Source organism: Rhinichthys klamathensis, unplaced genomic scaffold (genome assembly GCF_029890125.1).
Source record: "Rhinichthys klamathensis goyatoka isolate OS25496 unplaced genomic scaffold, OSU_Roscu_1.1 h1tg000032l_1, whole genome shotgun sequence".
Lineage (NCBI taxonomy): Eukaryota > Metazoa > Chordata > Actinopteri > Cypriniformes > Leuciscidae > Rhinichthys > Rhinichthys klamathensis.
This window is the reverse complement of record NW_026606581.1, coordinates 4,675,926-4,702,486: the sequence shown is the minus strand read 5'-3', so window position 1 is coordinate 4,702,486 and position 26,561 is coordinate 4,675,926. Positions and strand designations below refer to the sequence as shown.

Here is a 26,561-nt window from a genome sequence, read left to right as displayed (position 1 = left end):
GTGGTGGTGACCAATGCAGACAATCACCAAATTACAGTATGTCAATTCTCAGACACTCCACGACCCAGCAGTCGTCGATTTAACATGTTCAATGGGCGAAAACAAGTGCCGACCGCAGATCTGACAAAACTGAACAAAGTGTATGTTGCCGTTGGTCAGCGTCTGTTCGTTTAAAAAAAAAAAATTTTTTGCCTTTTAAATAAAAATATTTTAAATTAAGTAACTTTGAAATGAACCTTGAACATTTAAATAAATATACATAAAAAAAAAAAAAATTAAACAATAAATAATAATGTGCTTGTAGAGTGGTTTGCTGCAAGGCTGGGACAATAAGTGCTGTCCTTTTCCTGACAGTGCACATTTACAGTATAAAGAACCTGTTAGGGCTGGGTGGTGCGTTGACTTTGTAAGGTAAACCGATACTATGTGGTGTTTGAGAAAAGAGTCAAAATCTGGGTAATAATGGAATACCAAATGAATTTGCGACAGCTGAATGTGAAATATGTAAATGTAAAAAGCCAAACATGTCCGTCTGTGTGTAACATGTAATTTATTTAAGCCACAAAATAACTTTTAACGTAACAATAAACATTCCGTAAAATAACTATAATGAATGAACTATGCAAAAAGTAGCACGTTTTATAATTACCACAAAATCAAACATAGTTCACCCCTTATGCATGTTATCACATACGTGAAAAACTTAGGCTGGCTGTCTTTTGGAATATTAGAACTAAAAACATCGGCGAGTACATAATACTCAATCAATCACAATCACTAAGAAATAAATAATAATTATTTACAATACAATAAGTATTTACGAGAAGCAGAGGTCCAGCGAGTACATGCATTTCCTGGAAACCCCACACTACCGGATGTTTTGAATGTGTCATCGCTCTCTGAGATGAGGGAGATTTTGTCGGCATGAGCGGCTTCTACGGAGACGTAGAACTTGCAACTTCTAACTTGCATAATACAAAATAAGATAAAATAAAATTTGGCAAGTGAGTATACATTTTTTCTTCACTCGCAAATTGAATCTGAATGATCAGGGAACCGAGTGAAATACTTCACACTGCACGCTAAAGAAAATAAACCTTGGTTTTGAAGGACGTTTTATGCACAAATTATGCATTCTGATATTCCTGATTTGAATATTTTCACCAATTTCTATTCTTGAGTGATCTTTTTTTTTTCATAATTTTGGAAATAGATTCACTTTTAAATAAATGAGTGATCTTGAGATGAGTCACTGTAGTTGTCCAATTTGACTCTCATATGCTGATTTAAAATATATTATAAACTTGGCAGGTGATTTAAAAAACATTTTCCAATAAAAGATGATACATTTATAGTATACATGATAAATTGTTATTTTTTAGCAGATTTTGACTCAAAAGTATTTTGCCCTGAAACAATTCAGCCCACATCATAGAAAATACAGAGATTCTAAAAAAAATAGTCTAATAGGGTATTTACAATGTGTGTGTAGCCTATACGATAACATAGTTGTGCATGTAATGTCTCTGATATGATCAGACCTGATTTGCTCACGTCACCGATGCCAGATTTAAAAAAAAATGGCAAAGGTCAGACTATCATTTTTGTATTGCCATTTAAAAACATGTTGCATTTTCTAAACACAAACTGTGGCCAACCTTTCAATAACTCCATAAATTTCCTTGCCAAAGGCAATTTTTCCTTTCAGCTGGCTGTTGTTGAGTGTTAATTTTGGACCCTGTACAGCAGCACTATACCTCAGTCGTCCATCTGAGCCACTCTCATGAAAGGTAGATGTCTGTTATGTAAATGTACGGGGCTTTTTGGCATTGTCAGGGGGATTGTTTGATTTGGCTCAGTATTGCTTATTGTCTCTGGTGCGGTGTAGTAGGCGGCCTTAAGATTGTTCTTATCTGTGGCCAGCAGGGTGGAAAAGACCATAATGACGTCAGCAAGAGTATCTGAATGTAGGGAGTGTGTGGCGCTCACGTGGATGTTTGCTACTTTCAAGCTACATCTGTGTGTAGGTGTAAGGCTACAATCCTCTTATCTTTTTATAGGAAAGATTAATTGGATTTTCTCCTGTCGATATCTGCACAACTGCATCCAAACAAACAACAGTGGCTTAGAGGTCTTAATGAAATAAATCTCTGTTCACAGCAGCCCTGCTTTTCAGCTCTTGTTCTTTTATGTCTTAATGTAACCTTTACTTCGGTTTACACTAGTAATCAGGTATTAAGGTTGCATGAGAAAGCGTTTGCATGCAGACGTTCACAAGCTCTTATATTGGTCTGGTCTGCGGAGGAATGTCATTCCCAGGCTGTTTTGCATTCCTTCCGTGTGCATTATGGGATTGTTGCTCCATCACTGCACAACGATGATATCAGAGATGGCTGTGTGAATTATAATGGAGGCACGCAGGAACTATAAACAAAAATATCTATATTGGCAAAGCTGCTTTTTCACCAGTCATTACTCCACTCTTTAGTGTCACACGATCCTTCGGACATCATTCTAATATGCTGATTTGGTGCTCAAGAAACATTTCTTATTATTATCAACTGTATTTCTTTGGAAATTGAAAAAAAGGACGAAAATAAATGAATGTTTTATTCGGCAATGACACATTAAATTGATCAAAAGTTACAGTAAAGACATTTATAATGGTACAAAATATATATTTTTGAACTAAATAAGAAATATTTCTTGAGCTTGAAATCAGCATATAAGAATGATTACTGAAGAACCATGTGACACTGAAGACTGGAGTAATGATGCTGAAAATTCAGCTTTGCAATCAGGGTAATAAATTATATTTAAAAATATATTAAGATAGAAAACAATTTGTTAATGTAATATTTCACAATATTACTGGGTTTTTGTTGTTGTTGTTTTTTACTATTTTTGATCAAAATAATGTAGCCTTGCTGAGCTTAAGAGACTTTTTCAAAAACATTTAAAACTTTTGACTGGTAGTGTGTGCATATGTTTATATGTATTATTAGCATTTATTGAAGATTATTCAGTCCTTTGCTCTTGTCCGTGACAAATCAGGACAGATTAGCATTTACTCTAAAAATGCACTGTGGTCACCTGCATTTAAGTGTCATCAGCTTGTGATCGGATCACAGATACGGATCTCAATGCCATATGTAAATTAGGTCATGCTGTCACCTACACTCACAATTTCTCTCTATTTCAGGAGGGGTCAACTGAAACAGACTTTTAGCATTCAGGGGAATAGAGGAGGCAGACGGGTCAGAACTGACGAGAGAGGAGACCCTGCTACAATCTGGAGGGCTTATCCTGGGCTGACTGGCAAACACGGGTGAGGACCCCCGTGTAGCTTCTCCTCCTGTGTGTGTGTGTGTGTCCTCTTTGTGTTTTTCTCCGTTGGTTCTCAGGCCTTGGGACCTCCCGCCCACAGACAAAGCTGTTGTCATGGCAATGCGTTAGGCAGTCGTGCGGCACAGATATCTCAGAGCAGTCTTAACGGGAGGAGGGGAAACTGAGGTAGGGCATGGCAGAAGTGAGGGGAGCAGTCCATTAGTGAGGAGTGAAGCTAGACTAAATGAGGGATAGTGTTAAAGATAACAGAGGTTCTGTATCAGACAGAAGGCTCCGCTGAGGTCAGACTGAGAGGCAGAGTGAATCAAGAGTTTCCCAGAAACTCCAGTGATTTCATCTCAGCCATCACCACTTATGCTGTAACAACTTCTGTAATCAGCACTGCTTTATTTACTGACTCCAACAAGATGGGAGATAAGATAATGCGTTTGGGCAGGCTGAACTTTGAAAAGTTATTAAATTGCCTTTAGCACTCCTAAAATTAGCCTGCAGCTCTTCAGGCCCACGTGAAGTGCGTAGGCCTTTAAGAATATTGAAAACTAACCTTCAAGAACACTATTGTAAAAAAATAATAATAATAATTTTAGAATAAGTCATGGAAATGCTGGTCAAAACTGTTATTCATTAAAAAAACATACAATATTAATGTGGGTCACTTCAGTATTCAGATTTTCTTACCCATATAAGACCCTTACCTGTCAGGAGGTCAGATACATAATATTATATTTATGATATTTCATCACAGCATGGGCTGGTTCTCATATTGTGTGCCCATAATGGGAGTAGATAGAGAAGTGAGGAATGAGGAAAGTGAAATGGAGGAGGGGTAGATGAAGGGACAAAGGTTATCCATTATCCTCACTGTGCAGTCTTTTCTTTATCCTATGGGATGGGTTTTTCTGGAAGAAGACTCCCATTTTACGTGGTATCACTGTCTCATGCATAATTCAGTGGTAGAACATTGGTATCTAGTCGATTGCAAACACTTCAGTCCTAAATCCTTCCGTGAATACTCTCTTCTTCCAGCGTCTCCCTCAAATGCGCGCCTCATCACCTGACTCACTGAGTGACAGAGCCATGACTCAGGGCTGTTTGTTACTGAAAACTGTCTGAGAAGATGGAAGGAAAGGCTTGAGGGGTCAAGGGTCAGGGCCGCTCACATCTGCAAGGTCTTGTTGGGGGTTTGAAAAAGGGAGTTGGGGTTTTCTGAAAAGTGTCAGCTGTCTGAAATGGGGATGATAAAGGGGCAGATAACAGTGATCTGGCCTGTCTCAGACAGCTGACACAGCACTCACAACCACAAGGCCACTACGGTGGAGAAGAGGACCGTGTGGCTGTTTGTTTATCGCTCTGAGTCTTTAACGTGAGGACAGCTTGTTTGTTTCGTCATCGTATTGTGCAGTTTTTTGACACAGCTTTTTAAATAACTGTACACTCATACTGGACTGAATGCCATAAATAGCACTGTAATTAATCAGCTGTGTTGAATGAGGGTACAATAATAAAGAAAAGAGAAATTTCTGCTGTGACCGCATAGAGGTTTTTGTGTTCTGTAAATGCATTGTGTTTTAGTGGATAATCAAGTACTCCTAATCATCATTGCTTTGCTCATCATGGCTGTTTTGTTCATGGGACCCGTGTTTGAGTCCAGTCTGAGTCTTGTCCCAAACCCATTCCCCCTTTCTCTTCCTCCACTTCCTATCAAATCTCCACTGTCCAGAAAAAAACAAAATTAAATTACTAGCCTGGGAAAACCCTGACAAACTTACGGCAAATTTGAGATTTGCTCTGCAAGTCCTTCTGGCCAAGAGCCCATTGTAGCCCATTTCCAATTTTTCCAATTTGAGGTACCAATCACAAACGTTGAGGCGGGCTTTACACGATGACGATCGCTCTGATTGGTTTTAGGTCTATCCAATTGAGCCCAGAGGCTTTTGAGTGACCGTTGGGGACGCCCCTTTGGAAATGGGCTGTGATTGAACCTTCCCCAGACCCACTCTGTTACAACTGAGAAGGGTCTGGTGTCAACCAGGCTATTAAATGACTAAACATCTAGATAGATGCACTGCACATATATTTATTTAATTAAATCACAGACTTTGTCACTTGATAATTGGACTAATCCATATTGCCATTTTGATTTCATTTCAATTAATCATTCAGCCACATGTGTCTAGTCTCTAGATATTACATCAGTCCCTACTTCTATGCAAGTGTATGGGATTTTTTTGTTTTGTTTTGTTTCATTGTATGCCAAAAGAAAATCATAATTCTAATCCCTTAGTAATAGAAGCTCTCTCCTCAAGCCACATGATTTGATGAATCATTCATGTCTGTAGCACAAACAGTTCTGAAAGAAATTATGAATTAGGTTTAATACTTAGTTTGTCCATAAAAATGTTTGGTGTTATTGTAAATTAATAGATAATGCATAATATACATGTTGTGAATACAAATATTTTTAAATATACATAAAATATCCTTGGTTGTGGAAGACTCCTCTAACCGCAGTTCCCTTTCTTCCAGGTGTGGCTCTCTGTCCGGAGCTACTGACCTCAGCCCTGCTGTCATGGCATCAGCCCTCACACCATGCAGAAAGCACCCCTCCTAACCCTCATACCTCACACACACTCACACCACACTTCACCACACACACACACAGCCATGATGACCACCTCCCACATGAACGGATATGTGACTGAGTCAGATGGCGGGGGAGGCACTGACATGCTGGAGGAGGTGGTGCAGAGGCACAGGGAGATGGCGGTGGACTGTCCCAGTGAGCTGGGTGCTCGTACCCTGCCCATCAGACGCAGCGCCCAGCTGGAAAGGATTCGCCAGCAACAGGAGGACCGCAGGAGGCGAGAGGAAGAGGGCCGCAACCGGCAGGAACTCGACCTTAACTCGTCCATGCGCCTCAAGAAACTTTCCCAGAATCCCAAGGTGGGCATCGATAACCCCACCTTTGAGCAAATGGAAGGTCCCGGTGGCTCCATAGGTGGTCTGCAGAGCCTCACCGCACCACCAGCTTTACTAGGTGGGTGTAATAAACTGCTAATAAGCATTTGTTTCCAAAGATTGCTACTATAAATCCACCCATGACATGCAGAGCAAGCAGCGGTATTGTTTGTGGGTTGAGCCGTGGCCTAGCGTTTAGTGTACTAAGCATACATACTGATTCATGGTGCCTATGTGGGTGATACAAGTTCGAATCTGGCTTGCAACATTTCCAGTTTTCAATCCCCTTTGTTCTCCTCCTTGTTTCTGTCATCTGTCCATTAGGCTTGCTGCGATAGTTGGTGTGACCGGTAGGGATCGACCGATATGGATTTTTTAGTGCCGATACCGATTTTTTTCCCCATCAGCCTTAGCCGATGACCGATACGGGCTGCTGATTTTCTTGAGCCGATATTTGGAGCCGATACATTTTGCTCCCTCAATTTACATCATAAAAATGACATGATGTTAACAAATGTTACAGGTCTCAATTTAATAAAAGTAACATTTATTTAACGTAAAAAAATCAATATTTCACAAATAGTAAAAACATGTCAGGTAGAACAAGAACAAGTAGATAAACAATATTTAACAAATATTAAAAACATGAGGTAGAACAAAAAAAAGTTCACTGCTGAAAATAAATATTTAAGCATAAATAAAATAATTACACTATTGCACACAGTAGCAACCAGCATAATAAAGTGCACAGTGCACAATGTACTTCATTTTAAAAGTAACAAACTATTTACTGCCATGGTTTAAATTTTTCTACATAAAATAAAATGAGCATGTCTAGTCTCTAATATCACTGCGATGGCGAGGGAGACACACACCACACGCGTCCAAACCTCAGCCAGGTGGTCGCTGAATAAATCTCCCACAAAAAGCACGGAACAACGTTGGTATTACTTAATCCTATGACCAGTGTTCGTAACAGCTACCGTACGCATACTAGGGCTGTCAAATTTGCTCAAATGGCGTTTGTATATTCCCTCTAAAAAACATATTTGAACATATCGTCGTGCATTTGGTCAATGACGCGCATTACGTCAATAACAGGACAAATTAATACAAAGAGACATAACTACTAGTATTAAGTAGCTTATTTGAGTTTAAACATATTTGACAACGTATTACTACAAAAAAAAACGAGTAAATCAACTAATGGCCAAGACCGCAGAGCTCACTCTGGCTCGCCCGGACTCGCAGGCGCACTCTCTCTCTCGCTCTCGCACTCACCCTCACGCTCTCCTCGCATACCGGTTTTTTTCCACATTCGAATATTAATTTTCACCTTCAAAATTCAGTTTTTTTAAACTATTCGAATATATATTCGTATTTAGAATATTCATTGACAGCCCTAATGCATACTGAACGGATAGCCTACAGCTATTTGCAGCTCCCTAAATACAATGGCAAGCAAGCAGTTTTATAGACGAGTCATTCGCGTTTTCCATTTGGACCCACAAACTTGCTTAGCTATATAGTTGCAACCACATAACAGTTATAGAGCAACGTGTTTCCATTTTCAAAGTGTTTGACAATATTTCAGCAGTCAAACAGTTAAAAGATGCTTTGAAAGTTTAAAAGTTACCGTTATCTTGAAGCGCAGGTTGCACTCTGCTAGTGGGGGAGGGACAGTGCAGGGTCTGCACGTGAACTGCAGCGTCTCCAGCAGCACAGAGCTGCCTGTGGACGCCTGTCTATAAATAATGCCGGGAAAAAACTATCGGCGAACGCAGCAGCCGCGTATCGGTCGATTCCGATACACGTAAAAACCGCAAATATCGGCCCGATATATCGGCTGGCCGATATATCTGTCGATCACTAGTTACCGGTTTTCAGCTGCAATACCGGTTACATCACTTGCCCACCGCGGCACCGTCATTTAGATTTTTTTATTGTAATAAAAATCAATTAGTTCAGTTAGGGAACAGACACTACAATTAAAAACTGAACGCGACTGCTCAATGCAGCGTGACCCAAACAAGAGTCGCAGCACAGATAAGCAGCAGGAGTCAGATTTCATTTATCTGCATGGTGTATGCCGTGCTTATTCGTTTTGTTAATAAACTTTCTAAGTTTAATATAAGCGAGTTTGTCATTGTACTGTTTTGTTGTTGTGTTTTTCATTATTATGAATAATAAAGAACCCACCATTCAAGTAATTGCCGCCCCTGAATTGCCGCTAATTCGAAAGCGAAAGTAAAATGCGCACAGCCATTCATAATGGTGCATGTCCACTGGCGCGGAGCAGAGCGAGTGTTTTCAGTTCATTCATACGGAAGTTGAGCTTCACGCTCGTGCGTGAGGCCATCCTTAAAAATATTCTTGTTTGCCGTAACCCGACCGACCCTGTCAAATTAGGACCGACCAAATTATTTATTTATTTTTCCCTTTAGTCCGACCGACTTGCCGGTTGTAAACTTGCATTAAGACCGACCGATTTTTTTTTTACTCTTCAAACAACTAATACAAATGCAATAAAATAATATAAATTTATTATAGTAAGTATTGTGAATATAAATTGCGTAGGCTACGTTCTTTCTTTAAAATAAAAACCCGTGGCGTCATCTATTATGATTATGTTTACACCATTGGTTTACGCATGTCACACTATGGCCTGTGCGTTCGCTTCGTTTCATTCACTGTCAATGGTTCGCGCTCGGTGATGATGGCTGCGGCGCGGCTGCTTTTGAAATACGTCTGTATGAGCCTACATTTATATAATGAGCCTACGCTCATTATTCGAAATTCTTAATGGTCAAATAGGGAATAGGAGAATTAGGGAATCGATGTTAACGGCCTTTTCTCGGAGCGCGTTCAGCTCGTCACGATATGCCCACCGCGAACGCGCGTCACACAGCAACTGCAGGCTCTGACAAACAAACACACATAAGTATGGGAAGCCAAACACACCGAAAGGGGGACGAAACGGCGCGGTGAGTTACAGAGTTCGCGCTGCGCTGACTTGTAATCTGCGTGGCTCAATGGACCGAGACGCGCGAGCGCGACAGACTCGACAGCGCAGGGAGAAGTGTTTGCTTGCGCCAGCCAATGGTCAGAGCGGCGCGAATTAATCTCACCAGCGCCGCGCTGACCAATAAAACAGCACATCCCATACCGAAATGTACTAAATAGCACAAAAGAATATCGACCATTCCATAATATGTTAGGACTACTTAATCGGCCTATAGTTTCCTACAATGCGCCTAGCCATTTGACCTCACTGATTTCCGTTAATAATAGCAGATGTTTATGGGTCAAATCTCTCACTCTCTCCCTGCAACTTTTTGTTACCCTCCTTTCCTGCCCCTAGACCAGAAAGGGGGCTTGTATGGGTCAAATGTAAACGAATGGTGCCAAACGCGCTGTTTTATTGGTCAGCGCGGCGCTGGTGAGATAAGTCATTTTAATTTATTTGTTTCCCTCTGAAAATCCACTTTCATTGAAATCTAGTGGCTCCTTTTTCTTTTCTTTTTTTGATTCTGCCTATTTTTTTCCAAATTAATGCAGCTGGAATTAATGCAATAAATATGTTTTTTTTTTTACAAAGATTTCAAATTGTTTGTGGTCTATAACATGTATCAGAATGAGGTTCGCAATGGTGCGCCTGAAGGCATGGGTTGAAGACCCAGTCAGTGACGTCAAAATATGCAAATTTGTTTAAATTCATACCGACGTAATCACCATGACCAAAATTATCCTTTTTTTTTTTTACATTGAATCTTGAAAAAAAAAAATATAGACCTACCTACCGACCCTTTTTTTTTTTTTTTTTTTTTTTTTACTGCAAACCAAAATATTTTTAAGGATGGCCTGAATGTGAGGCTCAACTTCCATAGAAATTAACTGAAACATTCGCTCTGCTCCGCGACAGTGGTCATGCACCATAAGCGCTTTAAAAGCAATACCGGTATTACCGGTGTTGTCACACGTCAATTAACTAGTGGGAAAATTTCCTCACCATCACATCCCTACTGTTCATTAGTGTTAAGACTGACAAATCAGGCAATATCATTGTTGTTAATGTTAACTAAACCTATTAAAAATCATCAGTCATTTTCATTAATTGAAATAAAATAAAATATCGATATTAGATGAAAAACTTTATGGAAAATTAGAAATGCTAAAACCAAAACAAAGCTAAATAGAAATGAAAAAGTTAATTACTAAAATCAAAATTGAAGATGTAATATTAAAAGTTAATTCAAAATATTATTAAATACTATAATAGTCTGCATATCATGCTGGGGTTTTTTGTATTATTTACAATGACATTCAGACTTTTTATAAAAGCCAAACAGTGTCCAGGAAAGATAAGTCATCCATTGCCCTCCACAATCTCATCAAAAAAGTGACAAAAAGCAAGTAACATTTATGGAAATGAGAGGTTGAATCTGAATCGGAGTTACTGAAGGGCTCTTGACTGCTAAAATCAGCATGCATAAGTGAAGTCATTCTCGGAGGAGGCAAAGCGCCGTGTTTCTGATGACTAAGAGTGTTCAAGAGCCAAAGAGCCACTGGACTTGAAACTAAATGAAGACAAAAGTCCATTTATATGCCCCACTATTTTAATATCCTTTTAGCCGAATTTTCTAAATCTGTTTTTCACCTTTCTTTGCTTTCCTCACAAGACAAGCTCATATTCCTTCTCTTTAGCTTCTCTCTGCATGAAGCCTCTCACTGGAGTTTAATTCTTTAGATTGGACAGACACACATGTTCAGCTCTTCTAGTGAATTCTTGGTTTTGAATAGATCTCCATTAGGGGAAGTCCAGCATGCATGGCAAGGAAGAACAAAATGAGTTACTGTGCAAATGAGAGGGGCACTTGGAGTTGCTGCTGAAAGTCATGGCTGAGGGATGTGTGAGTGGAATTCCTCAGGGAGGGAGAAGAGGACCCTCAGAGGGGGAGGTTAATTAAAAAGCCTTTTATGAAACATTCTGACCCAGACCACTCTTGTTTTTCTTCGGTTTTCCTTTTAGTTTGTATTCCAGTTCATCTCTGCATTGTTTGTCACGCTCTCTCTATGCGTTTTTTGGACTATCCAAAACTCTTTGTGGCACTAAATTGTCTCTAAAATACATCCCGTCAAGGACAAAGCAAAGGCAACACTTAAAATATTTGATTTGTCCACACTAATACCTCTATTAGCCACCCACTTAGACATTACACACCACACAAAGAAAACACACCCACTTCTCACTCCTATTGTGTCTTGCCATTCTCTCATTATGGCATTAGACGCTATAAAGGAGAATTACAGCATAGCTAAAACTTGGTTCGTCAAGGACAACATTAGAATAGCTGAATTACATCTGTGATTTACTCAAACGTTGTGCAGTGTGGATGACGAACAGTAAAAATGCTCAGTGGGGGGAGTCTTTGTGAGAGGCCATGTCACCAGTTTTCCGGGTGAATGATTCAGAGGTATGTACTGTTGTTCCTGGGTCAAGTCACTGTTTCTTCTGTTTTTAGTGGCAGGGTGTTTTCAAGTACATGAGTGATCTGTAAGCATACCTGAGACTGAATTTATGGTTGGTGTTATACTTTCAGAGCTGGAGGACCTGTTGATGTCCCTCAAGCAGGTGCAGCATAGTTTAAATGACTCTCAGAGTCAAGAGGACGTGGAGCTGGTTCTACAGCTGGTCCAGAAGCCTGACTTCCAGAAAGCCTTCAACATTCACAACGCCGTGGCCCACAATATGAACCGGCCCAGCCCTCCCTACCCCCTGACGGATCACGCACAAAGCCTCGCACAAGAGGTGAGCGCCACTTTGTTACATACATGGATCGAGGAGTGCCTTACAAAGTCAAAGTGTTAGGATGAGCAGGAAACATGCATGAATTGTAAATATGGATGCTGCAATTATAAGAAGTGCTCTGACACTTATGGCTTTAGAATATCTCTACTACTTCTAAAAAGCAGCCAGACAAACAAAAAATGTGAGGGTTTTTCCTCTCTGACGGCCAAAAAGGATAGATGCTTGAAAACATAAAAGACAAGGCCTGCATCTGCTTCGTCAAATTACTCTTGGTTAAATCCTGCAGTCTGTGGACATAATGTCATAATTTGTGCAGAGAGCCACATGATTGTGACCACCCTCCACCTGGTGAAGGAGCTTTTGAAAAAGTGTTTGTGGGATAGTTGATTCATTATCGCAATTAGGGACCTCATGAAAAATGACCAAACCTATAACTCCATGTCTAATGTAGGTCTTGTGTTTTGACTGAGATGAACAGGATGTAGATGGAGAATTACATTACCATTCAAAACAATTGGGGTCAGCAAGATTTTTTTTTAAAGAAAGTAATACTTTATATATATATATATGCTTTTAGTTGAACACATTCAAAAGAACAGAACAAACAGGTCACTAGGGGTATCACATACAATTATGTTCATATACTGTTAACGCCATATCAGGGGTTACAGAGAGGAGAAGAGAGGGGGGGAAAAATGATCAGGAGAATATTTGTAATGGTCCTTTCAAGTCCATAAAAGGTTCAAGGTCCCATCATAAAACATACAAATCCAGAATATTTTCACTGGACAAATATTTCACATACAGAAAGTAATAATTTTATTCAGCAAGCATTAAATTGATAATTCCACTTTGCGCACAACTTTTACCGACCCCAAACTTTTGATCAATAGTGTATTTTGACCCACAGAAACTCTCTGTATCTGTGAAGCACAACAGCTTCAGACCTTTTTTTTCGAAGCACTTTTACAAAGAGAGAGGTGAAATGACACATTGCAAAATGTGTGTTCTATTGTTAACTATTCATTTATTGATGCTTCCATTACATTGATTGAACACAGCCTGGAAATCAATTCGCATCAAAGAACAATTTCAGACTATTTGTTTCCTGTTGTATTGAATGATCATCACAGTCATCAACACGGTCAGATTCAGTTCAGTATTATAATCATACAGTCACAAGCTGTCAGTGCATTTCTGTATTGCGTGTATGTTGTTGGTGTCAACAAGTGGTTAGTAAAGCTGATGGAACATAAGTGATTACTTAACACACCCCACCCAACTCTTTTCTCTAAAAAAATAAAGTGATTACACCATTCTCAGGCTCCTGGTTAACCGCCCCTGTGCCATATTACCAAAATACCTGTAGCCAGTGTACAAAAATAAAACATGCACATTGGCAACTTTTGTTTTGTCTGTTCGTTGGTATAATAAAGGTATAATCAAGTTGTGTCAATGGCATTTGATTAATCATAGGAAAATGACGTAATGACAGTGTCATTGCCTGATGGCACCACGCATAATTCATAATCATAACCCTGATTAAAGGACTGTTCGGATGATCTGACATTAATAGTTACCCAAATGATTGAGTATGTGCACAAATGAAGCTGATGTTTGGTAAAAAGGCTCTTTAGTTGGAATCACTGTTGTGGAAAGTGCTAATGAGAGCCTGATAAACTCATGGTTGTTGTTTTTGGTTCTCTCAGGACAATAACAGACAGAGAGCTGCTCTGTCCTTCACAGTCATTAAGACCCTGATCCACTGACCTGTGCTCTTCTCTCACAGTAACACTCTCTCTCATGGGATAGAGGCAGTGGACTGTCTATTCAAATGTGGGCACATCTCATCCAGAGCTTATCAAGATCTTAAATATGATCTCATTGTCTCATAAATACTGTGTTTCTCAAAGTTCTCCAAAAATGTCCCTTTATACTTTTTGAACATGGTAGCAGACTACAATGACTTGTATCTGTAGGATAATTTCAAAAACCTCTCAGAGGCCCCGGTTTCTCTAAAGTTAACCCATGATACAAAGCTGTACTGTGTTTACAAAAACCTAAAGAAAACGGTAACGCTTCCTTTTACAGTACAGTACTTACGTGTACTTACAGTGTACTTACCTAGAAAGTACTGGCTAATATAAGGTAAGTACATGGGTTAGGGGTAGGTTTAGGGTTAGTACCTAGTTATTACCCAGTAATTGTAATTACTATAATACGTACATAGTATGTACATGGGTAACAGGACTGTAAAAGGAAGCGTTACCAAGAAAACCTGCTGAAATCAGGAGCCCTAATTTCTGGTACTTTGTTGGTAACAACATCACTGTACAAGGTACTTTAAAGCATGATTAATGTAGCAGTTGTATTTATTTAATGATCTGATGTTTTTGAATCTGTCCTCACAGGTCGAGGTCATGATGCACAACAGCTCACAGAAGGATGGACTTGAGCTAAGCAGCCTGCTCACCACATCTCACATGCAGGTCTGTCACCATCACATGTACACACATCCCTCACATTCCCCCATGTATCCTCTATGCCAGTGGTTCTCAAACCTGTCCTGGAGTACCACCAGCCCTGCTTATTTTGTATGTCTTTCTATATCTGACACACCCATTTCAGGTCGTGCAGTCTCTACTAATGTGCTCATGAGTTGAATCGTGTGTGATAGATAAGGGAGACAAAATGTGCAGGGCTGGTGGTACTCCAGGACAGGTTTGAGAACCACTGCTCTATGCTGCTGTGCAGATGCTCACAGCTGTAATCACAATCCCTGTCCGAGAGCCTGAGCTCTTTGAACTCAACATGACGTTTAGGTCCGGCTCATGTCTACTCTGCAGAACTCAGTGGCTTTCATCCTGAATATAACCCATCATCTCTGGCTCTCTATATCCTCCAGGCGCTTATGATGGCCCATGACAGTGTGGCTGAACAAGAGATGCAGCTGGAGCCTCTTGTTCCTTCTCTCAATGCAAGTGAGACACTCACCCAGTGGGGCGGGGAGACTGTCAAAATCGTGCGGATCGAGAAAGCCAAGGACGTCCCATTGGTGAGGACGTTCTTTCACTGCCTCTTCTCACCATATTATGCACTTCTTGACTTTTGACACATTTTGACTTAATGTGCACATGCGTATTTATACAGGGAGCGACAGTTAGAAACGATATGGACAGCGTGGTCATCAGCCGCATTGTGAAAGGAGGGGCGGCAGAACGCAGTGGCCTCCTGCACGAAGGAGACGAGGTCCTGGAGATCAACGGTGTGGAAATCCGTGGCAAAGACGTCAACGAGGTCTTCGATATCCTGGTAATTAATTTTAAAGAAAGATGGCAGGAAGAACAAAAATACATAAAAGTCTGTTCTAAAATCATTTTTTAAAATATTACTTAAGTATCCAAATGCTTTTTTTTTTGGCCACGGAACATTTTTGTTATACCCTTGCTTACAAAATAAAGGTTTTCTGAATGTTTTAGGTTGTTTTTGCTGTGTTCACAGGCGGACATGCATGGCGTACTCAGTTTCGTCCTCATCCCCAGCGCGCAGATCAAACCACCTCCCATTAAAGAGACTGTGGTGAGGCCTTCACTCAGAACTAAATGAATTGCTGTTTAAATGAAGCAGTGCAAAAACTAATTAATGATTAAACCCATATCTCCATATTCACCCAGACGCATGTGAAGGCGCATTTTGACTACGACCCCTCAGATGACCCCTACGTGCCGTGCCGAGAGCTCGGCCTGTGCTTTCAGAAGGGAGACATCCTCCACATAATCAGCCAAGACGACCCCAACTGGTGGCAGGCCTACAGAGACGGGGACGAAGACAACCAGCCTCTTGCTGGCCTGGTCCCTGGTACCCTATATCACATACTATTCTGTGGATCCAGATCTGTGTTTAAATAATTCGATCTAGTTTTTTTTTACATTAACTTTAATACTTGCATGTCTTCTCATTTGATCGTCCAGGCAAAAGTTTCCAGCAGCAGAGAGAGGCAATGAAGCAAACCATAGAGGAGGATAAAGAGCCTGAGAAATCAGGTTAGGGTTGTAACACTCCTAAACGCATACGTGCACAGCTCTTAATTCTTATTAACACTCATCTTCTGTTGTCAGGAAAACTTTGGTGTGCTAAAAAGAACAAGAAGAAGCGAAAGAAGATGCAATACAATGCTAACAAAAATGATGGTGAGTCTTTTCAGACAAATATTGGAATGAAAGTGAACGTACTGAGGGGTCTCTAGACCCCTATAAACCATGAAAAGGTTTTTTTTTAATCAGGTGCTCGTTGGTACCCTCTCCAGTAGTTTGTTGTTGCTGTTCTGTCGCATCCTTTTCTTTTTCGACTGTGTAACAACTGTCCATGTTGACAAATATGCAATTAGTGCAAAAAACCAAGGTGTATGTGCGAGCTGAGTGCACAGAGTTTGCAGAAGCGCGAGGTGCACGTGCAGTATGCGTCTATTGTGCTGATGATGAAATTTACGTTGCACCCCTATTGTGTGCATAAAAACCGAAGTATACTTTGGGCTTAATGTGTTTCCTCTCGCTTTGCAGATTTTGATAATGAGGAGATTCTCACATATGAAGAGATGGCACTATACCACCAGCCAGCCAATCGCAAACGGCCCATTGCTCTAATCGGCCCACCGAACTGTGGGCAAAATGAGCTCAGACAAAGACTCCTCTCCAGTGAGCCGGACAGGTTTGCTGGAGCTGTTCCTCGTAAGTGTCTGAAAACATTTTATTGTTGTTTTTTTTATTATTGTTTATCAGCCTATTTTATTGTAAAGTCCTGAACAAGAAACTCTCTTTGCCACAGACACTACACGAAGCCGCCGTGATATTGAGGTGAATGGCCGCGACTACCACTTTGTGTCCCGTCAGGTTTTTGAGATGGACTCTGCAGCAGGGAAGTTCATAGAGTCTGGAGAGTTTGAAAAGAACCTCTACGGTACCAGCACAGACTCGGTCCGACAAGTCATCAACACGGGCAAAATCTGCCTACTGTGTGTACACACTCAGGTGAGATGGAGCACTCAGAACACTTTAGAAACAGTGCAACAATGCCTGGTGATCTCCTAAAACGTCCAATCCTGCAGAGTTGAGCTACAGCACAACTGCCTGGATGTTTCTAGTGATCTTGAAGACCTTAGCTGGCTTAGGTTGTGTTTAATTAAGATTGGAGCTAAACTCTGCTGGGAGATGGCCCTCCAGGAGCACCCTTTCCTAGCATTTTGCCATTTTTGCAAAGCAAGTACCACATGCATTTCCTTTAGAAATCTTGTTACTCACTATTTTCTTCTCTCTTTTTAGTCTTTAAAAGTGTTGCGCAGCTCGGACCTCAAGCCCTACATCATCTTTATTGCTCCTCCATCCCAGGAGCGATTGAGAGCCCTCTTAGCTAAAGACAACAAAAACCCAAAGGTAAACATCGACCCTGAAGGATCAACTCTTAACAGAATGTGTTATAGCATTCCACCGTGCTCATTCCAGTCAGATGCTTTTGACCATTGTGCTTGCATCATCTTGAGACTTTGGCTGCATTTAAAAGCTGAAAAATGCTGCATACAAAGGTAGAGGCGCAACAAGGCATGTCTGAATCCAATGATCACGTCACATTCTGTCAACCTTCATCTGATCGATTCATCCATTTGATGACAGTTGAGCTTGAAAAATAAAGAAATTAGTATTGTAGTGATTAAATATTCGCTCCAAAGCTCCCTCTATTTAGTTGTACGTAATTAAACTGTAATGCTCGTGTGGTACCTTTGTGTGCAAACGCTGCCTTCAAAGTCATTGCCTGATATGGCAGTGAGGGAATAAGTCAGCTGCCTAAGCTTTCGGATGCGGCCCTTGTGCTTTTTTCCATTCTCCTGCCCGTTGTCTCGCGTTTTTAAACACAAAAACATGTTCTATGTGAACCCACCTTTAGACTACAAATCCACTCCCATACTCTTGGTTTCACACTTTTGTTGTTGTTCTCTCTTGTTTTAGCCTGAGGAGCTGAGAGACATCATCGAGAAGGCCCGGGAGATGGAGCAGAACTACGGCCACCTGTTTGACGCCGCCATTGTTAACACTGACCTGGACAAGGCCTACCAGGAGCTGCTGCGTCTCATCAATAAACTAGACACTGAACCTCAGTGGGTCCCCTCATCCTGGCTGCGCTGAGATGACCCCCACTCACAGCGACCCCTCCACAGACGGATGTAAATGAAGAGCAGATAGAATCACACACTCTCGGGTTTCATAGAGTTGACTGAATACCGCTGTTTTCACACCCCAGGATTGGACACTAGATAAGGACACCACGCCCCCTCAGACCTGGACAGAAGTGTCTGTCTGCACTGCACTGTCGGCAGGCTGGGGGAATGAGTTTTTATGTCATAATTTGTGGTGTGTTTTTGAGTCCGTTTAGCCACATTCCAGTGAGAGAGTTACCAGCACTTGGTGCAGCAGTAGAATTAGGGCTTCTATACTGCTTTTGATAACTATTTATGATTGTAAATATTCTATATGTATTTTTAAAGAAGTTTTTGGACAAATGTAGAGATGGGTTTGCATTGCGGGAAAGCAACTGTACTAAAAGTCCAGTGAGATATTCAGACTCCAGAACACGTTGGGCTCCCTGACATTATTAGTGGACAATGACATTTGTGCACTCTGTTTCCTCCTCTTTTCACCCTTAACCTTTGATGTCCGATGTGACCAGAACTTCCAGCAGTGAGTTCAGTGCCCATTGTGTCTGAACAACTCTTTTAACCTTACAAGACACCAAAAGGGATAACTCTTGAAGCGACTGATGCCTTCTATCCCTGTGGCGCTGCCTCAATGTTCCTATGGCAAGCAGCACTGTGATTATGACAGTTTAATAGTAAACTTCAGGTTTTTTGAGAGTTTGCCAGGCCACATCTGAACATAGCTGCAATATGTAAGTGGCTACATTTAAGTCTATGCTCTCTGTCTCAGTATTCACATGCACTTCCAGCACTCAGAAGTGTAACCAGTATTGTAAACAGTATTTGACAGCAATACTATGAGGTTCACCATCTGAGCGTCAGCACGGCCTAGTCTTAGTCAATGCTTCTGCACAATTTAAAATGTTTCCTTTGTGATTTGTTTTTGATTGGATTTGAATGTTCTGTGTTGTGTTTTACCCATTTCAACATGAGCAAAGGGTTTGTGTTTTAACTTGTGGTGATGCTCTACATTTATTAGGGTCTCATGAAACTTGTGAAGAACATGTCCTGGTCATAGTTCACCCTACATCAGAAAGAAAAACAGGCTTCATTCTTTTTAAGAAAAGCATTAAGCATTCAAATCTTTTTAGGTTGTGATATTAACAATTAAGCATTTTCCTCCAAATTCTCATGAAATATTTCTTGTACCCTTAATTTGCGCTTATAAAATCATATGGTGTGTATTGTTATTGTCAAAATACTGTTCACTCTCTGAATCGCTTTTGAAAATAATTAATAAAATGATCCGACTTTTTTATGAAAAAAAAAATACGGCTTAATTTTTGTGGCAATAATATGGTTACAAAGGCTCCATTTTCTTTATACAAATTTTTTTTTTTTTTTTTTTTTTTTTTTTGTGAGCGTAATCTCACCTGGACGAGTTTCATGAGATTCTCCCATTAGACTTTGGATGATCAAAAGTATGAAACATCAGCTCTGTGTTGAGGTGAGGTGTGTGTGTGTGTGTGTGTTGATGGTATGCTTGTGAATGCAGGATTTTGGGGTGTGTGAGTGCAAATGCTGGAAGTGTAGAACTCTTGATCTTGATGGACAGAAGGGTGTGTGTGTGTGATTGATAACAACTCTTTTAAAGGAAGGACTGTTGGTTATTGCAGGCAAGTATTATCTCCATAGCTGATTCAAGCACACACTGCAAGCAGCTTTACTGAGATTTGTTCTGCAGAACTGTTTTTACTTTTTTTTTTTTCTTGAGATAATCAGTGTGTATTTAGAAAACAACCTAAATATTTTTTTAATGTACAGAATAGCTCAGACACTAGGAAAACACACCGTTGAGGTTTTTACTCTTGTGCACTACAGTTTGGTTTGTGTTGAGTGTGGACGAAGCCGGTAACCCGCTGTGTCTCATGTGATCTAGTTACATGCCAGTCAACTGGAAGTAGAATTAATGAATGTAAAAGAAGAATCACCTTTCCTTCTCAACTGTTTTTGTATGAATTATACAAGTGAATTAAAGCCCAGATTAATAGTGTTCGTCTTTTGTTGTTTGTGATGGTAGCTGTATTAGTGCATGAAGATTCAGTGCTAACATTTTATTTAAATTCAGAACATCAGCTTTCCAGTAATAAAAAATATTTTAAAAAATCGAAGGTGTTATGCCTCAACTGTTCATTCCTAGAGGAGAACAGTGTTGGAAAACAAACTGAATTAAAATACCACGTAAAATTGTGAAGTAGTCTTTCACGGTTCTACTGTATTCCACATTTTTGTACTTTTCTGCCAAGATTAATTTCATTGGACTATGCTTATGAGGCTACAGTAATAAGAATTACAAACTCAAAAGTAAAATATCCAGGAAGGAAATTGGAATTGGTGAGGAAATTGTGCTTAATTGTCATGAAAAAAAAAAAAAATAATAATTTAGTAAGTCTGTGTTGTTAATAAATATTACTCAGCACTAGGCGTACACTTACACTGTAACAAGGACATCTTAAAATAAAGTGTTTTTGAAGGAAATTAATACATTTGTTCAGAAATGATACATTAAATGAATCAAAAGTGACAATAAAGATTTCTACATATTTACAAAAATATATATATTTTAAACCAATGCTTTTGAACTTTCTATGCACCAAAGAATCCTGAATAGGCTATCACAGTTTCCACAAAAAATAGTAAGCAGCACAACTGTTTTCAACATTGATAATCAGAAATGTTTCTTGAGCACCAAATCAGCATATTAGAATAATTTCTGAATGATCATGACACTAAAGACTGGAGTAATGATTTGTCATGAAATAAAGTAGCCTCCATATTACTGTTATTTTAAAGTGTAATAATATTTCAAAACTGTTTTGCTATTTTGACAAAAAATCTGGCTTTGATGATAACTAAGTAGCCTATAAGAAAATTCCAAATCCAAACAATGTGACCTGGATATCAGCCATAAACCACTCTCGATAAGTACCAAGATATTAATTTTAAGTATAAGTAACATTGTGTGATGTCATGAATAGTTTCGTTATGAATAACAGGTGTTTACATAATGTAAATATTTACTGTGAAAAATGTAATGAAAAAAAAAATCAAATATTTTCTGACGCGTTATCACCAAAAGAAAGTGCGCCTCCGAATCACTGGATGGCGGTACAGAGCAACTTAACAAGCCGCGAACAAAAGTAATGACTTCCTCTTCCGCCTGCTTTTCAACATGCTGATGAAATAGCGAGCAGAGACGCCGCTTTTCCGTTTCTCTTACTTCTTATTTTGTATTTATGCACTTAGATTATCATCATCAAATAAAGGACGTTGACTAAATTCCTGTACACATTTCTCCTGTTTATCGGTAAGTGGTTGTTGTGGCAGAAAGTAGTGTGGTTTGTGCTAAATTGTTCTCATATCAGTTAGTCTGTCAGTTATATTGTATAGTTTACCGTATGTTTAAAATAATGGTTAAAGCCTCCAGTCTTCACACTTTGAAGTTTTCCATATAAAAAGCCGTCTAACTAAGAAGCTTTTCTCATTCTACATCCTCTGGTTGTGTTTTAAAACCTAGTGAGCGTTCTACATAGACAGCATTCTCACATGAGACCTTTTCGCTCCTCCAGGTTCAAGATGCCAGGACTCAGCTGTAGATTCTACCAGCACAGGTTTCCAGAGGTGGAAGATGTGGTGATGGTCAATGTCAGGTCAATAGCAGAGATGGGCGCCTATGTGAGCCTGCTGGAGTACAACAACATCGAGGGAATGATCCTGCTCAGCGAGCTCTCCAGGAGACGAATCAGATCCATCAACAAACTCATCCGGATCGGACGCAATGAATGTGTGGTTGTCATTCGTGTGGATAAGGAGAAAGGTGGGACTGTGTTTGAAATGTAAGTTTCTTGCTTTTTTTCCATTCATCTTCTATTTTTAACCTGTGATATCCACATTTCCACAGGCTACATTGATTTATCCAAAAGAAGAGTTTCACCTGAAGAGGCCATTAAATGCGAAGACAAGTTCACAAAATCTAAAACTGTGAGTATGCCTTACCTGTTTAATGGTGAATATGCTTTGATCACTTTGACCAGGTTTAAAAGACTCTTAATATTTAGTATTATCCACCTTGAACTGAATTGAGATAGATGGATAATGACTAGGGGTGTAACGATACCCTCACGTCACGATTCGATACATATCACGATACTGAACTCACAATGTGATATTATTGTAATACTCCAAGACATATGGTAAAGGTTAACAAAACAATGTACTGTTGATTTAAATTAATAGAGTTGGACTTGGTGCTGGTAACCCAATGCACAGGACAATGGTGACATGAGAATATGAATGTTCATGATTCTGAAGCTGGAAATATACAGAAATATTTTAGACGAATATGCTTGCACTCTGTCACTGCCTATATAGTTAAAATAATGTAGGCCACTTTTTACTAGTAACATGAGACATTTGGCATTATCAGGATCCACAGATATTCCCCCATTGCATTATTATACATTATATACTCACACAGCTATTTTTATTTTGGGTTAACTACTCGATACAGATTGTTTTGTTTTTGTATTGTGATATATTGTGACATGATATATTGTTATTGAACTGAATTGAATCAACACTGAATTGACTTGAGCTGCATAATGACTCTATTGCCTTCTGTAGAGCTGCTTATATCTGAACTGAACTAGTTTCATTATTGATTAACACAAATATTGAACTGAATTGAATCAACACTGTCTTGAACTGAATAATGACATTATTGTCTTCTGTAATTCTGTCTTGCAGCAGTTTTATATTTGTCTTATATTTGAAGTTTACATTATTATCCTGTTTATTATTGTGAAGCTGTTTTGAAACAATCTGTATTGTATAAAGCTCTACATAATCAAAGGCGGCTTACCTTGACCAGCTGCTCACTTGAGAAAGTGGTTTCATAGATGCCGAATGTTTGTTATAGGTTTACAGCATTTTGAGGCACGTAGCTGAAGTCCTAGAGTACACCAAAGATGAGCAGCTCGAGAGTCTGTACCAGCGAACTGCTTGGGTGTTCGATGAGAAGTACAAGCGGCCTGGATACGGAGCCTATGACATCTTTAAGCAGGCTGTGTCGTAAGTATGCATGCATCTATCAACCATTGGCTATGAAACGACCTTGTTTCTGTAAAGAGGTTTTTAACTTTAAAACGTCTGTATAAAGATGTGGTTTCTTTTTCTGTGTAGGGACCCATCCATTTTAGATTGTCTGGATTTGACGGAGGAGGAAAGGGCCGTCCTGATTGACAACATCAACAGACGACTCACTCCGCAGGCTGTCAAAATAAGAGCGGACATTGAGGTGGCCTGCTATGGCTATGAGGGCATCGATGCAGTGAAAGAAGCTTTGAGGGCTGGACTGACGTGTTCAACAGAGTGCATGCCAATCAAGGTAAAAACTGATATATTCATTTATTCAAAAATGCAATTCATACATACAGAGACTTGAATACACCTTGTTATTGTTTTTAATTTCTACATTTTTTAGATATTTTTAGGGTGGGGTGTAAAAATGGCTCATTAAAAGTAGAGATGCACCGATTACAATTTTCTAGGCCGATCCCGATTTCCGATTTTCCTTGAGTTTGACCTGCCGATACCGATTTTAGCCGATTCCGATTTCATTTTTTCAAACCACTTTACAGCACACACAAATATTTATTTATCTTCTCTTTAATAGAACATTTTGCATAGAACATTTTTTGAACAGATAATCGCTATAAAATAGAACTATATAAATTACTCCTGGTGTGGGAAATTCATAGCCTGGCATGCCAGACCTACATCAAGATGTTAGGTCTGGGAACTCTCCATTGACATGTCTCAATCCGAGGGGCGGGATAAACGGTTACCTTTCAAAATCCCTCGGCACGCAATAGGACAGCGCTACAACCAACCAGAGCAACGAACGGTTGTGGATGAGTGAGTCCCATGCGTTCTTCCACCAGCGGAGCTAATTGATATATTAAACTTTTGCCATATCAGGTCGTCAAAACTCCGAACACATCTTCCTTTTTTAGGAATGACTTAAGTGACGTTCTCTTAACTCCAAGTCATCCAGAGTCGCGGCCGAAGCCGATTCGAAAGACCGCTGCATCTTCATTGTTTTCAAGTAGCAGGGAAATCACGCACTCGGAACGTCATGAACTGTGCCGTCATTGTGTTAAGCCCGCCCGCCGACTCTATACACTATGTGATTGGCCCGACCAGTTTTTGGTTTTTCCAGCTCAAAAGCCTATGGAGAGTTGCTAGACCACACTGGCTGCGAAATAATTTTCGCTGCCGCTAGGGTACGTCTAGATATCTAGGCTAGGAAATTCACACACATCTAAAGTGCAGTGTTATGGAACCATTTCCTTTTCACATCCAATATCCAACTAAAAAAATTTGATATATAGATAGATATAGATATAAGTTTTATTTGCCGTTTTATTTGATATATTTAGCAAACTAAACTTCTGTATGAAAACAGGTAATGGCAATAAAATAATATATAAATATAGCCTTGCAGTATAAAGATATTTCTCTCTCTCTCACACACACACACACACACACACACACACACACACACACACACACACACACACACAGGCCTATTGCAATCATGTACATCAATGGCAAGTTATATCTCAAACAGTTCTTCTCTCATCTGACTAAAGAGGACAAGTGGAGCATGTGCAGGGAAACGATTGGGAAATAATAAAAACGAGTTTAAATGGGTACATTTTCTATAAATATTTTTTAGTCTTCATTTTCTTTTCTGACATAGTCTAGCCTACTTCAGTTCTTGTTAAAACACACCAGTCATGCAAATTCTGTGCATTTTGGGCACTTTTTGGATGAAATCATATTAATTTTGTCCATCAAAAGAGTGCTTTCACTTAAATTGAGGGCAGCTAAAATAGACTCGGCGCCGAAACCCGCGCTTAACTGTTGCTCACGCGACGCTCCTGCTCGACGCTCACGCTCACGCACGGCTCCGGCTCCCGGTGTGACTGCAATCGTTGAGTTACAAGCACGCCGAACAAGAAAAAAACGCGCTGCTCCCACTTGCGGTGTGAAACGGCCGTAATTCACGAGATTTCCTACATGTGCGCGTTCCGTGTGCACGTGTGATGCTGATGTTGCGCGATGTTAATCATGCGGTGCATTTGACCGGCATAAAATCGGATTATGTCAGACTGACCGGCCGGTCGCCGATCACATGAAAATCGGCCGATTCCGGTCACCAGCCGATCAATCGGTGCATCTCTAATTAAAAGAATAAAAAATCTGAAGTAGTTTGGTATAATATTTTAGATATAGGTCTTTAAAAATCAAGTAAAAAGTACATATTTCCCTACATCTTAGTTTTTAAATGCAAACTTTTTAAAAACAAAAAAACAAATGAAACCTTCCAGTAAACCCTCCTAGTGATCCATACTTGCTCACTATTGCATTGCTTTTGTTGCAGATCAACTTGATTGCCCCTCCGCGTTACGTTATGACCACAACCACACTGGAGCGCACAGAGGGCCTTTCTGTGCTCAATCAAGCCATGGCTGTCATTAAAGAGAAGATCGAAGAGAAGAGAGGCGTCTTCAACATTCAGATGGAGGTGAGAAATTATACGGGTCACGATTTCCCATTATTCTGGCCCGGAGACTTTGCTAGCTGAAGATATAGTTCAGTATGCTGCTGTAAATCTTGCTGTCTTGAATGTAGCATTTGACTTTGACCTGTTTCAATATCCCCGCAGCCAAAAGTCGTGACGGACACAGATGAGACAGAACTGGCTCGGCAGTTAGAGCGGCTGGAGAGAGAGAATGCCGAGGTGGACGGAGACGATGATGCAGAGGAGATGGAGGCCAAGACCGATGACTAGCTTGAAGATGGACAATAAACTTAGCATTTCCATAATCATTCAGGAGACTTGAGTTTTACAGTGATTTGTTTATCGCACCAAAAGGACTGAAAAGGCATTGATGGAAAGCGCTGCTTCCATGATAACAAGCAGATTAAGGGTGAATTTTATGTTCCACTTGTAGCAGGCAGTGAAAGTGGATTATGTTCATGGACATTTGCTTATCTTATGAGTTGTTGCAGGAATTCCTTCCATGAACACTAGAGTTTTGCTTTGGATGTATTAATATAGATACTATTTCAACATTGTGGTTGTTTTAAGTGACCTTTCTGTCTCCAGCCTTATTCAAGAAAGATGCTGTTCGT

At 40.0% G+C, this 26,561-nt stretch overlaps 2 protein-coding genes and 1 long non-coding RNA gene across 4 annotated transcripts in view; all 3 read left to right on the top strand.

The window, feature by feature from the left end:
- pals1a (protein associated with LIN7 1, MAGUK p55 family member a) overlaps positions 1–18,705 on the top strand; it is a 32,516-nt gene extending 13,811 nt beyond the window's left edge. The window contains exons 2-15 of one of the 2 annotated variants that reach the window (XM_056245641.1): positions 3,203–3,328; positions 5,875–6,385; positions 11,907–12,115; positions 14,527–14,604; positions 15,021–15,170; positions 15,266–15,427; positions 15,617–15,694; positions 15,790–15,973; positions 16,087–16,158; positions 16,234–16,305; positions 16,675–16,842; positions 16,940–17,142; positions 17,434–17,544; positions 18,115–18,705. In XM_056245641.1, coding sequence (XP_056101616.1) covers positions 5,938–6,385; positions 11,907–12,115; positions 14,527–14,604; positions 15,021–15,170; positions 15,266–15,427; positions 15,617–15,694; positions 15,790–15,973; positions 16,087–16,158; positions 16,234–16,305; positions 16,675–16,842; positions 16,940–17,142; positions 17,434–17,544; positions 18,115–18,291 — 2,112 coding nt within the window. In that variant the 5' untranslated portion in view covers positions 3,203–3,328; positions 5,875–5,937 and the 3' untranslated portion in view covers positions 18,292–18,705. The remainder of the gene's footprint in view (positions 1–3,202; positions 3,329–5,874; positions 6,386–11,906; positions 12,116–14,526; positions 14,605–15,020; positions 15,171–15,265; positions 15,428–15,616; positions 15,695–15,789; positions 15,974–16,086; positions 16,159–16,233; positions 16,306–16,674; positions 16,843–16,939; positions 17,143–17,433; positions 17,545–18,114) is intronic. The other variant, XM_056245642.1, reaches the window with a different exon arrangement.
- A 998-nt stretch (positions 18,706–19,703) lies between these two features.
- Positions 19,704–20,352, top strand: LOC130080324 (uncharacterized). The gene is made up of 2 exons (XR_008806665.1): positions 19,704–19,863; positions 19,915–20,352. It is a non-coding gene; the product is annotated as an uncharacterized LOC130080324 (long non-coding RNA).
- Positions 20,353–21,513: 1,161 nt separating this feature from the next.
- On the top strand, positions 21,514–26,255 carry eif2s1a (eukaryotic translation initiation factor 2, subunit 1 alpha a). Its single transcript, XM_056245640.1, has 7 exons — positions 21,514–21,666; positions 21,929–22,176; positions 22,261–22,340; positions 23,278–23,429; positions 23,541–23,745; positions 25,807–25,950; positions 26,092–26,255. The coding sequence occupies exons 2-7, from the start codon at positions 21,936–21,938 to the stop codon at positions 26,215–26,217; spliced, it is 948 nt and encodes a 315-aa protein (XP_056101615.1). The 5' UTR covers positions 21,514–21,666; positions 21,929–21,935; the 3' UTR covers positions 26,218–26,255.
- Positions 26,256–26,561: the final 306 nt, after the last annotated feature.

Coding starts and splice junctions, on each gene's coding strand:
- eif2s1a (XM_056245640.1), top strand. CDS start 21,936: ATGCCAGGACTCAGCTGTAGATTCTACCAGCACAGGTTTCCAGAGGTG. Junction 22,177..22,260: donor TCGTGTGGATAAGGAGAAAG/GTGGGACTGTGT, acceptor ACATTTCCACAG/GCTACATTGATTTATCCAAA. Junction 22,341..23,277: donor AGTTCACAAAATCTAAAACT/GTGAGTATGCCT, acceptor TGTTTGTTATAG/GTTTACAGCATTTTGAGGCA.